We start from the raw sequence: 17,511 nt of genomic DNA on the forward strand, positions 1-17,511 counted from the left end.
CCCAATAAATACTGTAGAAAAATTACTATAAGAGGAGTATAAAATGGCATTCTGAAAAGAGTGCTTTCCAGGAGCACAGTAGTTCCCAGAAACAGAAAATATCCCCCAAAGCGACCTCTAGTTTATGGTGAAGGGCAAGGAGGGTGGCAGGGAGTGAATGCAATGGAAATAGGCACATCTTTACTTTTTGTAATTAAACAAAACCTGTTTACCTTCAAGCTATGCTTACGGTATGTGCACTTTGAATGTGGGCAGAAAATGGAGGCTTTTTTTTTAAAGCTGCCCGTAGAGTAAGAATTAAATATCTATTTATTGAATGGATGAATGCATGAATAAAGTAAAAGAACTGGAAACACTTCTAACGTGACAAGGTGTTCCAGGGAGCTCAAGCATCACATGCCCCTTGGCAAGAAGGTAGCAAACATGTCTTTGTCTTGAGTACAACTCCAGGTTAACACAGTGGCAAAGGCTCAATTAGAAGGTCCTCCCACAGCTGAACAAGGCGCTCTCTCTCTCTCTCTCTCTCTCTCTCCCCCCTCAATCCTGTTGGCTGATTGAAACTCATTCTGACTCATTCTAGCACCTGCACCCCATATTAGCTGGCATGAGCCCAGCCTCAAAATTGCATTTTGCAGTGGTCGTAATCTCATCTCAGCACACAAGGAATTACCCATAGAAAGCCCAGGCTGGGAAAACTTCCTGGGTCTCTGCCAGCTGGAAAATCTGTGTCATCAGAGGCATCACAAGAAAGTTGTCCCTTCTGCTCGCTATTTTGAAGATGCAGGGGACAACATGCAGAGGCACATGATAGTTCCTGGTATTTGCAGTTTACAAAGCACTTTTACATACATTGTCCCATTTAGTTGATTTTCAGGCGGTAAAAGACTAGGCCAGAGACCCACACCTCCTTCCTTGAAGTCAGTCATTTTTAGAAGAGCAATTTTTTTTGTATGTTTTTTTTAATTAATTAATTTTTTGAAGTATGTTTTACCAGGACCCATCAGCTCCAAGTCATGTAGTTGTTTCAATCTAATGGAAGGCGCAGCTTAAAGTGGCCCATGTGGGGAATCGAACTGGCAGCCTTGGTGTTATGAGCACTGCGCTCTAACCAACTGAGCTAACCGGCCACCCCTAGAAGAGCAATTTTTGCCGAAGCAATTTAAAAAGGCCTTACCTGCTGGTAAGGGACACTTTTCTCCCTTCCTCAGGAAGGAGGTCTAGGCTCCAGGTGGGAGTAAGGCTTCTCCTTATGCAGCTGCTGAGTTGGGAAGAAAGGGCTTTACTCCAGGAAGTGATGTCTGTGTTTTGGAAAGGAGAAGGGTATGACATTTTTAGGCTGCAAACCTCTTCTGGGAGAGTTGGGGACAGATCTATTTTTAGCTCTGTGCTCTGCCACCCACGAAAAACTCAAAAGGTAACCGAGCACTTGGTGGGTTTCTTTGTGGGAAAGTTGTAAGGGCCAGAGTGCTTCTGAGTGTTCTGAGTCACGAAGTTTGACGTCATCATCAATCTGATAAAGAGAGAGCACGATACTCACCCCCTTTTTGAATCATAGCTTAGTTGCATGAGGATAGCACACTTGAGTATGGCACAGACCATCAAATCATAAAAGGTTGGTTCACAGATTCACAGAGAACAGGAGGCCAGGGTGATGTGTGTTAACCTAAAGTGGTAAACTGTAGAGTTCAAGGATGGAAGGAAACTTGTGTTAGGTTATCAGCTCTGCCTCTTCCTGGCTGTGTGATTATAGCCACATGACTTAACCTCTCTGATCTCAGTTTCCTCATCTATAAAGTGAAGGATTAGATCAAATGATCTCTAAAGCCCCTTTAGCCCTAATTTTCTATGGCACACAGACACAGGCAAGATAATCAGCCTTCATGCGACTTGTTCCCTCATCCACAGAATAGAGATAGAAATAGACTCTACCTCATGTGCTTATTGTGAGTGGTAAAAAAAAGATAATAAATATAAATTGCCTGGCACAGTCCCTGGCAAAAAGTCAGTGCTCAATACATGTGCACTGTTATTAAAGTAGTGTTCTTGGGGCCAGTGACATCAGAGCACTTTTGTTAGGGCAGGGAACGATAAAAGATATGCCTTAAAACCTTTTATGGTGAAACATCAGTGGAATTTCAGCTGGTGTTCCGGATGACTTGCAGACTAGTACATTGACCATGTTTGCTTATGGAGTGACACCAGCTTAACAGGTAAAGAAAAGACAAGGCAAGCGGATGTTTGGTGTTTCAAGAGCCCAGACAGCTTCTATTCAGCCACTTAGCAGCAGGGCATTTAAAATTGAAATCTGAGGTTTTGTGACCTGCTTTGCGGGGGTGGGGGTGGGGGGGATGCAGTCACGCTCAGCTCCTTAGCCCTGCAACCAGCAGAACACATAAATGCATGACTGTGGTGGCTGTGGGGTGGTGTCTTCTCATCTGTGGGCTTTAGTTGCTGATGTTGTGATGAGGGGGAGCCCCACCCAGGATAATGTTAGAGTGGAGTTCCTGAGTAATTTGACCAGGATTTCAACACTGCTTAAAAACAAAGGATTATTCCGGGTCCTCCTGTAATCTTACCTAGAACTGGAGATTCTCTCTTCTATTTTGCCTGAGGCTTGCTCGAAGTCACCCAGGCAGAGTTCCCTGAAGACCTGCAGGAACCAGCCTGCATGCCCTCAAGCTGCTGCTGAGTGGAAGCCAACATCAGCTTCTTCCAGTGGAGGCCCCCTGCGTCATAATTAGCACACATTGTTTCTCTCCTGACACACCAGTGGTGCAGAGCTCCCAGCTTTAGTATTTCCCTTGTGTAATTGTGTTTCTTATGATACTCCCTAAACACAGTAAGAAAACTACCATCCTGGGAAATGTGAGAAACCCTTTTCTTACCTCATGAATCAGCCTGAGGGTTGGAGTTAAGCGCTTTTTCTGCTCACCACTTTAGTTGCACACCCAATTCATGGTACATTTGTAACACATATAACTTCATTTTTGTGTTAACCTCATTTCTGATGTTACTTCAATCCTATAAGGGCCTAATGTGTGCCAGGCTCTTTGCACATGGAGACAACAGAGAATGAGAAGTTAAAGTCTATTTCATGTGTTACTCTTGTTTTTATTTACTTTCTCACTTACTTCTATGATTTCTTGAAGTCCTGTAAACACTAAATTCCTTTTGGGTCAAGACAGTATATAAAATAAGTAAATACTATAAATATATATATGTACCTAACAAGAGAGCACTAAAATATATGAAGCAAAAACAGACACAATTGAAGGGATAAATAGATAATTTAACAATAATAGTTGGAGATTTCAACAATCCATTTTCAATAATGGCTAGAACAACTAGGCAAAAGATAAACATGGAAATAGAAGACTTGAATTACACTATAGGCCAACTAAACCTAATAGACACCTATAGAACACCCCACCCAACAACAGCAAAATATACATTCTTCTCTAGTGGACATGGAAGATTATCCTGGATAGACCGCATGCTGGGGCATAAAGCAAACCTCAATAAATTTAAAAGGATTGAAACAATACAAGGAATGTCCTCTAACCATAATGGAATGAAATTAGAAATCAATAACAAAGGAATTTGGGAAATTTACGGATATGTGGAAATTAAACCACACACTGCTAAATAACCAATCAGTCAAAGAAGAAGTCACAAAAGAAGTTAGAACATACTTTGGGATGAATGAAAACAAAGAAATAACATGCCAAATAAATAAATAGATAAATAAGGTACAAAAAAGAAAAAAAAAAGAAATAACATACCAAAACTTATGATATGTAACTAAAATAAATAACTACCCCTACAATTTCTTAACTTCATTTTAGAGAATAAATGTTTTATAGTTTCAGGTTCTAGGCATAAGGCCACAGTGCTTGCACGTATTGGTGCTAAATTAATATTTGTTGAATGAATGGATCAGTTGTGTTCCAGTGGCAAGAAGATAAACCAAGGAATCGGGAGTCCATGTTGAATTCCTACTCTGGTAACCCTTTTTCTCTCACTTACATTTTTGCACAAGCCATTTATGTCTTAAGGTCTTTTATAAATTCCCATCTTCCTCTTTCTTTCCCTTCCCTCTCCATTAGGACTTCTGCATTACTCTGTGGTTTAAACTTCCTACTTAGGCTTTTAGCACATAAACTTTTTTTGTCTTGTTACTAAGCTAAGAGGTTGGCAGAATACTGCCTAGGAGCCAAATGTAGCCCACTGCCTGTTTTGGATGATTAGAGAATTAACAATAGTTTTTACATTTTTAAATCATTGAAAAAAAATGAAAAGAAACAATATTTTATGATGTGAAAATGACAGGAAATTCAAATTTCAGTGTCCATAAATAAAGTTTTATTAGAACACAGCCATGCCAATTCGTTTGGTATTGTCTATAGCTGTGTTTACGATACCATGCCAAAGTGGAGGAGTTGCAACAGAAAGCTGGTGGCCCACAGAGTCCAAAATATTTACTATTTATCCCTTTGCATAAAAGTATGCTGACCCCTGTTCTGAGATTTTGTACAAGCATCCTCATGACTTGGTATGCCTTCCCCTCTTCCCATTACAATAAAGCCTTTCTCTCATTCAAAACCCTTTCTCCTCAATCCTTACCTGGTTATCCCACTTGATCACATAATTTTCTTCACCACCTCTCAGCATTAGTTAATATAGCTCAACAAGGCTGTACTCAACTTGCAGTTTTTTTTTTTTAAAAACCCCACCCCATATCTTTCTTTAGTAATCTTCTACATTCTTTTTTTTTTTAATTTTATTTATTTTATTTTTTTATTGGGGAATTGGGGGGATGGGAACAGTGCTGGGGAGTTGGGGGAAGGGGAACAGACAAGTTGCTGTCGTTTTGTTCTTCAATCTAGTTGTGGAGGATGTTGCTTCACTGTCCCAAGTTGGCACCATCATTGCGCTCTTCTCTGGCGAGGCAGATCAGTCGCCGGCTTCTCGACGGCCGCTCACTGCGGCTGCTGGCCGCTCACGCTGGCTGCTGGCCACACACGGTAGCCCATGGCAATCCACTGCCACAGGGACTGCAGCCCACGCCGTCGCCGGCGACTCATGGCAGCCCAGCTCCAGGTTGAGCTGTTGTTCAGCATCTCAGCTGCGGAGGGCAGTGTCACTGGCCCTCATATGTGGGATCCGAACCGGGGCCCTCTGGCATCCCAAGCGAGTTCTTAACCATCGCGCCACTCGGCCGGCCCCAACTTGCAGTTTTTATACATAAAAAAAAGTCTTGAATATCTTCTCTATTTCACTGTGAAGACCCCCAATGGAGGACCCAATCATTCTGTGTCCTGTGTTTCCCTCCACACCCAGAGTAGAGGTCAAGTTTTGTAGTCAGACAGATCTGAGTTTGAATTGTGGTTCTACCACTCATGTGATGTACATTCAAGTGTACATCTAGCTGAGCAAGGGATGTACATTTCCTTAATCTCTTCATCTGCAGAATGAATTTGTCACGAGGATTAAGGAGATGATATATGAAAGGGTCCAAGACCCAGAAGGTGCTCCATAAACAGTGGTAATCATCCGTGGGTAATTTCTTCATTTGTAATATGAAGATATTACCTTTTGCCCTTAATGAAACTCAGTAATGTAGTGAGAATGAAAAGAAGTAGTAAGTCTGTAGAAATGGAACTGCATGGTTTACTTGAGCCTGTAAAGATTAGCTGGGGGATAAGAGAAAAGAAAAGAAGAGAAAAGAAAAGAGAAAAGAAAAAAGAAAAGAAAAGGAAAGAAAAGAAAAAAAGATTAGCTGGAGACATTTAAGGCCTGAAATGAGATATTAGAGCAATGAGACTTTGTTTAAAATTTAACCAACCCTTCTTGGTTACTCATCAAGCTCAGTGCTGGATAGGACAGGTCTCAGGTGGATGTGAAAGATAGAAGACCACATTCATCCTGGAGGAGGGTTTTTATCTAAACTGGGGGAATCAAGGGGAACAGACATGAGCTGTGCTCTTACTTGTCCATAATATTTTTCTCTCTCTCAGGATGGATGATTCAGAATTAGCAATTCACATAAAAAGTATTGCACATAGGGTGGGGGGTTGTTACTTTGTGAGGGTGAAAAGGGTAACTATTGCATTGTTCTGTACACCTGAAACTAACAATAAATAAATAAATAAATAAAAATTAAAAAAAAAAAAAGTATTGCACATGGAAAGTATTACTGTTATTCTGTGGGGAAATAAGTTTCTAAGTGCAGCAATCTGAAATTAATAACTTTCTCTGTGGAAACTCTCTTGACAACATCTCGAGATGAAGCCAAGGAGTGCAATTTTTACAGCCTTGGATTATCTTCTCTGTCTGCTTGGCTTGCAGCAGGCATGGATCCATGAGTCAGAAATTCAGTTTTCCTCTTCCCTGTACAATTTGCTTGCCAGCTGGAGACCTTATACAGTGGTGATTCAGTTTCTCAATCCCCCTATTTATCCATCCATTGAATCAATGCAAATCACCTCAACTTACTTACTAACAAATTTGGGGGAACTCAGAGAAAAAAAAAAAAAAAGACCTGCCTTTACTGTTAACACAGAACATTTTTGTTTAGGGCATCAGAAAAGGAGTAGGAAAGGGAAATTGGAAACTGGGATCAACTTTTTTTCTTTAGAGGGGAAATTTTCCTGTGAGAAAACCCAGTATTTATATTGTGATAAATATTTATGACCACATGCAGGGAATGTATAGCTATTGAGGGAGAAAGTAATTTTGGAAAGAAGTAGATGGGAAGGATAGAAAATTCTTTTCCATAAAAGTCACAGTGCTGCAGACATGCATAAAGATGATAGCTGTGGTTCCAATAGCCATATGTGACATCTTTTTTATTTCTTCTTACATGTAAGTTTAGAAAATATGGGCAAAGAAGTCTGGACTTCTACTCTCTATTGGTAAGATTTCAAATTTTTTCAAATTAGAGGTGTTATTTTTTTTTCCTTATCTAAGACCACATTATGTTTGGGATGATTCACTGTACCTTATTACTTTTAAAGTTGTTTTTTTTCTGGATTAAAAACAACAACTGAGCGACAGAGTAAGGGGCGTACCACTTTGATACTCTCAGATTGGCATGTTGCTGGATTTGTTCACTCTCCCAGGATATAAATGCGTGAAGCTAGGGCTTGGAAATAGGGACAGACGCATAGGAGTTTAGATACTGGTAGAGAACTCAAAGCAAGGAAGATAAATATCTATAATTTTTATTGATTACTATTAGCTCGCTCTTATATACAGAAGCCTCAGGGTAGATTAAAAACACAGCTGTGCTTTATAGTATGTAGTTAACTAAAATAGAAAATTACAAGCTAAACCAATAATCATATTAATGCCAACCCTAGTCTACCAACTTGGAAAGGCAATCAAGAATAATTGCAACAAGGCTCAAAGATCAAGTTTTCTTCTGTGTTGGACATGTGGGTAGAAGCAATCCCAGATGACTGGGTGTGACAAAGAAACAAGACACCTCAAGTGCCTGCTATATAAGCTATACTGTGCGAGATGCTGTGGGAGATATCAAAATATTTAAAAGACAAATACTCTTGTCCACAAAGTTTATAATTTAGTTGCATGATAATGGTTTAAAAAAACTGGCTTAATGGGTTTCCTTTTTAGCTTTACCCCTTACTAGCTATGTGTTCTTGGGTCAAATATTTAGCCTTTTCAGGCATAATTTCCTCATCTGTGAAACAGTAATACTTATCTCCTACTCAGCAGTTACATCTGCCTCCTTTCAGTTCTTCCACAGGCAAGCTCTCACTCCCTTCACCATCTTTGTACCAGTTCCAGCTACCTGGAAAGCCCGTGGATAACTCTGAAGTTTTTGCCTTTCTTGTCAGCTCCTCAGAGAACTTTGGTTCAGAAAAGATCGCGTTATATCCACAGATGAGGCTGCATGAAAATGAGGATGCTGTTATCACCCACCCTAAATAGGCTTTGAGATCTAAGCAATTTTCCAGGATTTAGAGTCAGCAAACTTTTTCTGTAAAGGGTCAGATAGCAAGTAATTTAGGGTTTGCAAGTCATACTAAACAAATGGGAGCAGCTGTGTTCCAATAAATCTTAATTTATAGACACTGAAATTTGAATTTCATATACTTTCCACAGTCACTGGATGGGATTTGGCCTCTGTCCTGCTTTGACTGACCCCTGATGGAGGAGGATAACCGACTAAGAAGGGAGTGGCTAAGAACGGGCCTTCTGCAGCCAGACACCAGGGATCAACGACCTCTAAAATGGGGCTGTGGCCCGAGTCGGGGATGTGTGATGAGGGTTAGTGAGAACACGTAGGGAAAGCTCAGTGCTTGAGGTACGACGTGCTCATCAACCAGCGTCGCCCTCTCGGGGCTGGCCTGTAGTAATTTGTTTTTAGTGGACTCGAATCCCACGCAGCAGCCTCGGAGGCGCGGGAGGAGGGGCGGACCCCACCCCGGCTACTGCTTCGGGCGAGGCCAGGCCGAGCCGGCCCGGCGCTGCGAGTCGGGGGCGGGGCAGCGGCGCAGCGTCGTCGTCGTCGTCGTCCCCGCCTCCTCCCCAGGGGCCGTGTCGGAGCCTTGGCGGCGGCTGCGCTCACAGCCCGAGGAGAGCGGCTTGACTGGAAGCGGCGGCGGCCATCGAGACCCACCCGAGGCGCGTCTCCCTCGGGCTCCCAGCGCTCCCCTCCCGCGGCGCCCGCGCCCCTTCAGCTCGCTCGCTCGCTCGTCCTCCCTGTTCCCTGCGGCCGGCTGCGCCATGGCGTTGGCGTTGGCGGCGCTGGCTGCGGTCGAACCGGCCTGCGGCAACGGGTACCAGCAGGTGAGCAACGAGTCCCTTCCCGGGCCGGGGCCTCGGACCCCAATACCCTGGCCCTGCCCAGCCCGCCGGCCACTTCAGGCCGCTCCGGCCCGGCCTGTGGCCAATTCGACGCCGCGGCTTGGCAGGCCGCGCTGGGCCTGGACGGGCCGGTCAGGCCCCGGACTCGGATTCGAGGCCGCCGCGGGCCGGACTGGTCCCTCCGCGATCTCGGGTGGTGGAAAAACCTCCGCCTGCCGCGTTTCCAGCATTTCCCACGGCGGTCGGGTCCCCGAGTCAGAACCCGCGACCCTCAGGAGGCAGCGACCCGGGGACACTCGGTTTTCCTTTTTCCACCTTTGATTTTATGTCTTTGGAAAGGGGAAAAAGGAAAAAAAAAAAAAGAGCATGAAATGGAAAAAGACTAGTGGAGAGAAAAGATTAAAATCGCTGCTACTGCCGCCGACAGCTCCCCGCAGCGAGATGCGATTACTCAGGGTTTCAGAGCATCATGTGTGTGTCGAAACCCATCCCCCTCGCCTTCGTTTTAAGACAAAAGTCAAAAATGAGGCGAGAGACAAGCCCGCATTTTGCAGTAAATTTGGAAAAGGCGGTGTTTAACTGGTTATGCCCCAAAATGTCGAGCTACGTTGAAGGCTGCAGGGTGTGTGCCTTGGTGTGTGTTTTAATAGCTTGGAAATGACGTTCAAAGAGATTTAATAGCATAACTGGGGAGGAAATGTATACGGGATGATTAGATTATTATCTAGGGTATGATTTATAAGTTGAGGCCCTAGGGAAAAGAGCTGCTTGTTTCACTCGCCACTGTCTGTAGCCGGGTTTCCCTTAGAAATTCAGAGACCTACAGGGGTTCTAGGGGTATTTAATCTAACATATCGGGATTGTGGGACTCGAGCCAGGTAGTAAGTGATGTTGATTGGGACCGCAGATAATTGCTTGCGTTTTGTCGTGTTTCAAATGCTTTCAGTATAATTTGCATAAAATGTCAATCGTGCTTCTTCTGTAAAATGAACTGTTCAATCATAGATGATCTACAATTTTTTATTTTAGAAATAAGGAAAAACAATACGATTAACATATCCGAATTAACCGTGGTGCTTCCAGTTACTGTTTTGTTTGCTGTCATCAGCTCTGTGTTGTAATTTCCTCCCTCCTCCAGCCCGACTCTTGAAATGACTGGTTAAGAATTTAGATTCTTGGTTTCATAAACATGCTCAAATTGTGGCAGTGAGCTTAGTCTTTAGAATCTCTCACAGCCTGGGAACTGGCATATACTTTTTTGTATGACCTTGGGCAAGGCTCTGGGTTCCTCCCAGCTTTAGTAAAATACGAATGACAGTTGTCACTTAACTGCCACCAGCGTGTTTTAAAATCACCTGTACCCCGGAGTGTGATTTAATTCATTTCTTTTATCGTGCCTTGGATAAGGCAAACAAGCAAAAAGCTGTAGCTTTTCTTTGTACTGCCATCTTCTTGAGCTATTAGGTAATGCTCACATACTGCTAGAATACAAAAATTTAGTGGAGTATAAAAATTATACATTCCTTGGTATAGTATTTAATAGCTTTAAATATGCAGAATTGAGGTATGTCAGGGACAGGTTATCTTTATTTTAAAATCATTATTTTGAAGAAATAAGCTTCCAAAACAAGTGAAAAAAAAAGAAATGTTCCTAGAAAAATTGGAAAATATGAAAGCCAAAAAAACCCCTAAAAAAACCCAACAACAAAATTCTATAACCCAGAAATAACCAAAGTTAATGTCTTGATGTGTATCTTTGTGGACTTATAGCTGTGTAAATATTCACAGGTATAGATCAGTATACAAGTGTACAGATAAGGAAAGCTAATATTGATTGAGCATTTACTATGCACCAATCACTGCACTAAGTGCTTTATACCCATTATTTCACTTAATCCTCACAAAAGCCCTATGAGGCAGGGTTTGGTATTATTGTATAGAAGACAAAGTCAGGACTCCAAGAAGCTCAGTAACTTGCTCAAGGTCACAGCTTCTAAGTAGTGATTACAAGGATAAATACACATCTACTTAAAACACAGGCTCACGGTCCAAATATAGGCGTATGCACCAGCAGATATTTATGCACTCATACATACATATACAGGCACATCTTTGTACACATTCAATTTCATGGGCCCGATTATACTTACACACACTCTGTGCATATATACCCATGTGTATCATGTTCACAGACATGTACATTCACAAATTTGCATGTGTATTCATGTACATGTATGTAGAAAGGCACACAATATAGCTATATAATAAGATGGGTTCACATTTTTATGTCTGCATTGCATGTAATTGCATGGCTGAACCATAATTTATCTAGTTGCCCGTTGTTGATCACTAAGGATGTTTATAATTTTCTTTTTATTCACTGCAGTTTCTTTTACATCTTCATTTCTTTCCTTAGTATAAATTTCCAGATGTGGAAATTCTTAGTCAGAGAATATGCATATTTAAAAGGCTTTTGAATTATAGAATGTTGGTGAATTATCCAGGCAACTTGATAAGGAGCACGATACTCTGTGGTTGTCACAAAAGGGCGTTCTGACTCCTATTTGATCTGGTTAATCAAATTGAGCTGGTCTTCTGTTGAAGTAAATGTAATGAAAACTGTGTGATTCATTCATAAATGCAAACAGTTTTACCCTTAAGGTCTTTTTATTGGTAGTGCAGTATGTGCACAACTTGAATTTAGCATCGTTGCAGACCACACAGGAAGGCTGGGCTTAAGGCTTTCTTGCAGCTTTATTATTTTTTTCCCTTTTTGCATTTTGAAACTGAGATTGTGTGTCCAGACATTTGGAAGCACTGTTTGAGAAAGGTGTGGGTAGGCCCAGTGTTGGAAAACCTGTTATGTGTTACTCTCTCTGAGGACATTGATTCCTGTTCACCCATTCAGAGCCTGCTTTGCCTCACTGGAATAGGTTGCCTGTATCATTAATTTTGCCAAATACTTCTGGAAGTGTTTTGAGATATTTGGATTTGAATCCAGTATAAGTGGGCAAATATGACACTTACCATATAGGCTTAAAAATAGACTGTGGAATGTTTAGCTTTAGACTTGACCCATTGCCTGTAAAAGAAGTTACCTGCTTGTGAGCATCGCTAATAGTTTGTATTGTCTATAGTTTGATGACATTGTGGAGCAGCTTTGGGAATGATACCTTTTTGGATAAGTTCTCTGAGGATTGTGGAGGAAGGGAAAGAATTTCATCTCTGGCAGGCCAAAACCATATTCACATTCAGATAAAGTCAGGATCCCGGAGGAAGGGCTGAAGGGTGCCCTGTGGTTTAATTTTTGTAGTTTCAGGTCATTGTAGTTATATCATGAAATGCCCCTAAGAATGTTATCTCAAGATTTTAAGGTTATTTTGCTGTATTTGTGTCTTATATGATCAATGATCAAAGAAAACATAAAAATATTGAGAAGATGGGTAGAATTACTTCTTCAAAAAAATTTAATGGCTCAGCTCAAAAAAAAAATTTAAATTGTGGTAAATATATAAACATATATAATTTACCATTTTAACCATTTTTAAGTGTACAGCAGTTCAGTGGCGTTAAATGTTCACATTGTTGGGCAGCCATCACCACCATTCATTTCCAGAACTTTTTCATCTTCCTCAACTGAAACTCCATACTCATTATAATAACTCCACATTTCTCCCTCAATCAGCCCCTGACAACCACCATTCCACTTTTTGTCTATAAATTTGATTAAGTAACTCATATATATGGAATTATAGAGTATTTGTCCTTTTGTCATTGGCTTATTTCATTTAGCATAATGTCCTCAAGGTTGATCCATGTTGTAGCATGTGTCAGAATTTACTTTCGTTTTAAGGCTGAGAAATATTCCATTGTGTGGAATACACACACACACACACACACACACATACACACCATATTTTGTATATCCATTCATCTGTTGATGGACAGCACTTGGGGAGCTTTCATCTTTTGATCATTGTGAATAATGCTGCTGTAAACATGGGCATACAAGTACCTCTTGAGTCCCTTCTTTAAATTCTTTTGGATATCTACTCAGAAGTGGAATTGCTGGTGCCATACTGTTTTCCATAGCAATGCACCAGTTTATATTCCCACCAACAATGCCTAAGAGCTCCAATTTTTTTACATACTCATCAACACTTGTTATTTTCTGTTTTTCTTTTTGATAAAGCCATCTTAATGGGTATGGAGTAGTATCGTGGTTTTGGTTTGCATTTCCCTAATGATTAGTGATATTGAGCATCTTTTTAATGCACATATTGCCATTTATGTATCTTTGGGGAAATGTGTATTCAACTCTGTGGCCCATTTTTGAATTGGGTTGTTTGGATGGGTTGTTTGCTTTTTGTTGAGTTGTAGTAACTTTTTAATATTTGCATTTTCAACTTTTACAACAAAAAATTTAAATATATACAAAATATAGTATAACAAACCTTATGCATCCATCACTCAGCTTCAACAATTATCAACAAATGGCTAACTAATCTTGTTTCATTTATACTCCCCACCATTTTGAAGCAAATTCCAAAAATAACATTTCATCCATAAGTATTTCGGTGTATAATCCTAAAAATAATAGTATGATGTTTTAAGCAGATATTGTCACATGAGAAATATATCATGAGAGTACTTTTTAAAAAATTAATTAATTTATTTTTATTAGTTTCAGGTGTACAGATCAATGCACTAGTTATCCTTTTTACCCTTCACAAAGTAACAACCGCCTCATCTCATCCACTGCCTTCCCACCCCCGATATCATACTTATCTATTACAATTCCATTGACTCCATTCCCACACTCTACTCCACATCCCATGACTATATGTATATATAATTATATTTGACATACAATATTTTTGTTTGTTTCACCTTTGTTTTTCTTCATAAGGTATTTTTATTTATTTTTTTATTATTATTTTTATTATTTTTTATTGTGAAATACACATTTTTTACAATTAGTTTCAGCTGTACAACACAGTGCAATAGTTATACTTTTTACCCCTCGAAGTGGCAACCCCCCTCCCCCAATCCACTGCCCCACTTCTCCCCCCAATATCATACATATCTATTATAATTCCCTTGACTCCACTCCCACACTATACTCCACGTCCCATGACTATATCTATCTATCTATCTATCTATATATATATATTCACTTATAGTTGACATACAATATTATACAATATCAGTTTCAGGTGTACAGTGCAGTGATCAAGCCTCTACCCCATCCATGATGCGGTCTCCCTAGCAAGACATGTGACCATCTGAAACTCTATAAAATATTTACAACATTATTAATTATATTCCTTGAACTGTCTTTCATGTCCCTGTGGCAATATTGTAGTTACGTATTTATGCTGTCTAACCCCTTCCCCTTCTCCCTCATCCCCACCCTCTCCCAACTAACAGCCATCAGTTGTTCCTCTATATCTCTGAGACCACATCTGTTTACTTTCCTCGTTCATTCAGTTTTTTAGATTCCACATATAAGTGAAAGAGAGTACTCTTATAATCTATAACAAATAGGGAGAAGAATTTGTGAGTGTCAGGAGCTACAGATCTGCAACTATCGTTTGTACTTTTGGTAAGTTATGTATACTTTGTGTTTTTGTAGCAGTGATGGATTGCTATTGATCCATTCTTATTTTCTTGTCTGGTCCTACTGGCGACTACTTGTTAAGGGAGATTTAATTGCTTTAATCATTTTGTCTTTGCTCTGGAAACAGGGTGGAACTCCCTGGTTTGGGTACAAATCAAGGTGCAGTTGAGATACCCTAGGAAATCCTGGCATCATCTAAACTGATGCCACCCACCTGTTTGCCTGCACATAACTTCAAATTGCTTTATTCTAGACACCAATTATAGCACATTATATATTAAATTGTATTATAAAGTAAGTCCTACCGTGAGAGTGATTTTTGTATTTTTATTAATAAAAAGAGGAAGGCTTGAAGGAATTCAAGTGACATCCTCTGATTTATTTGTTCTTAGGGCTTTAAAATAATTACTTTGGTTTCTTAATGATTTAGTCTTCTGTTATCTTTGAAGAAGTAGAGCTGTTTAGTGGAACCATATTCTTATTGTAATAGTGATGATGGCCATTTAGATAAAGGAGCTTTTAACACTTTAATTAGAGATTAATGCTGTAAATCTGCTTGATGGTCTTATCTTTATTCTCAAGTCATTTTTGCCAATATGCGAGGCAATTGGTAAATATTATGTGTCAAATTTACATTCTCCAGTTGTAATTTTTTTCTTTACATATACCAGTTATAATTGCTTCTATTGGTTGCCTAGATAGAAGTACAGTATGTATTGTTGCCTTCACCAAGTGAGTGTTTTCAGACATCACTTAGCAAGTACATCCTGTTGTTACAATTAGACTGACTCATTTTTTTCTGAATAACACAATTTATATTAAAAGCTCTAAATACTAGTTCTACATACTGATAGAATTTAAGAACGTTCCTAGTGGAATATTTCCTTACTGATTAAAGTTGTTCCTTTCATATGTATATTTGTGTACCCCCTCCGCCCCCCGCAATTTAGTATAATCTTTGACAATTTTTCTTTTAAATTTGTGTATTGCAGTAATATCAGTTAGTAGTTAATCACAGGATTGAATGTGATTTGGAGGTCTCTCTGGAGATAGGATAGTTTATGAACAGAAATATAAGAGTTTAGGGAGTGGGTTCTGTTTAATAACAGTTTAATTTTTGTCATTCAATGCTTAAATATGGCATTTAAAATTAAACAGTTCTTGTTATACAATAGTACACAAATACATTCTTCATATACTAGAGTCAAACAGTAACTTTGGAAAGGAAAACTTGATTTTCCTCTCCTCAATTTGGTGTGCGTTCTTCAGGCTTTTTTCTTATTTTTCTTTCGCTTAAAAAATATATTTTTTAAATTTTTATGTTTTAAAATAACTTTACTTTTTGTAATGTTTGCAGGTTTTCAGAAACATTGAGAAGATAGTATAGTTCCATATACTGCACACCCAGTTTCTCCTATTATTACCGTCTTACATTCCTATGGTACATTTGTTGATCATTAGTGAACCAGTATTGATACATTATTATTAACTAAAGTACATACTTTATTCAGATTTTCAGTTCTTATCTAACCTCCTTTTTCTGTGCCAGGATCCCATACAGGTTACTATTTTCCATTTGGTCATCATGTCTCTAGGTTCCTTTTGGCTGTAATAGTTTCTCAGATTTTCCTTGTTTTTGATGACTTTGACAGTTTTCAGGGGTATTGGTCAGATATTTATAGAATGTCCCTCAACTGGGATTTTTTTTATGCTTTTCTCTTGATTAGACCGGGGTTGTGTGTTTTGGGAGGAGGACTTCAGAGGTAAAGTGCCATTTCCTTCATAGTATATCAGGAATGCATACTGTCAGTGTGATTTATCACTGTCAATGTTGACCTTGATCACATGGTTGAAGTAGTGTTCGTCAGGTTTTTCTACTGTAAAATTACTCTCCTCCCACCCGTCTTCATATTGTGCTCTTGTGGAAGAAGGTCACTCCGCACAATGCACACTTAAGGATTGGAGGGTTATGCTCTACCACCTCAATGAGGGCACAGAATCTATGTAAATTAATTTGGGATTTTTCTACATGAGTCATTTGTCTCTTCTCCATTAATTTATTTATTCAATGGTATCAGTATGGACCCATTTATTTTATTCTTTGAGTTACAATCCAATGCTAATTTATTTTGTTGCTCAAATTGTTCCAGCTTTGGGCTTTGGGAACTCTTTCAGTTAGCACCTGTGTCCCTTTGACACAGCTCCATCATTGTGGGGTTTTTTTTTTAAAGCATTTTCTTACTTTTTGGTACCACACTCATCATGAATATTTCCTGTATCATCCTAGAATCAGCTATTTCTCCAAGGAGCCCTGGTTCCTTTTATTAGAGAATGATATTAGAAACCAAGATATGTGCTCATTGCTACTAGGGTGTCATTGCTTCTCTAGGTTTTCTTAGTTGACAGAGTAAAGAAATATATATGTGTATATGTATCTGTGAACATCTATATGTAACTATCTGTATCATATTAAACTAACAACTCTAGTCTAGTACTACATGGATCACTCTAGCCTCCTCCCCTCTCTTATCTGTAAACTCCCACTCCAACAGTGAGAAAACTGGCTCCCACCACCCGCTATCCATTTACTTAATTCTTCAACTGTAATGTAAATGTGTGGCCATGTCAGAATTGTTAACCCACACCCCTGTGGGAATTAGTTTGATTAACTAGAGGACAGGGTACGTGTACAGTTTCTTTTGCCTTTAGTCATACTGACTACTCATTTCCAAAGTTACTTAGGTCAGCACCTTTTTCCCCCACCCTCTTCAACGGGGATGGCCTCATACATTTATAATACAGTTAGATTGTTTTGTCACATTCTGCCTACCGTCCTGAGAACCAACAACCACCTAAATGTTTTTAATTTTGCAAAAATTAAAGTTTACTCTTTGTGCTGTAAAGGTCTATAGGTTTTTACAAATGCAGTGTCTTTTTTTTTTTTTTTTGCATTTTAAACAATACTTTTTAAGAAAAATGGTAGGAATGAGTTCTTTTTTCTCCATTTTTTTCTATTAATGATCATGTTTTGCTTTTTTTTTTTTTCCTTTTTTTTTTTT

General features: G+C 39.5%; 1 protein-coding gene across 2 annotated transcripts in view; it reads left to right on the forward strand.

Moving 5' to 3' along the window:
• NDFIP1 (Nedd4 family interacting protein 1) overlaps positions 1–17,511 on the forward strand; it is a 109,238-nt gene that overhangs the window by 54,787 nt on the left and 36,940 nt on the right. The window contains exon 1 of one of the 2 annotated variants that reach the window (XM_019663070.1): positions 8,527–8,814. The exons of the other annotated variant lie outside the window; for it this stretch is intronic. Coding sequence (XP_019518615.1) covers positions 8,752–8,814 — 63 coding nt within the window. The 5' untranslated portion in view covers positions 8,527–8,751. Of the gene's footprint in view, positions 1–8,526; positions 8,815–17,511 lie in introns of those variants that run through there. 2 annotated transcript variants of the gene reach the window in all.

The sequence above is a fragment of the Hipposideros armiger genome, unplaced genomic scaffold (genome assembly GCF_001890085.2).
Source record: "Hipposideros armiger isolate ML-2016 unplaced genomic scaffold, ASM189008v1 scaffold_11, whole genome shotgun sequence".
Lineage (NCBI taxonomy): Eukaryota > Metazoa > Chordata > Mammalia > Chiroptera > Hipposideridae > Hipposideros > Hipposideros armiger.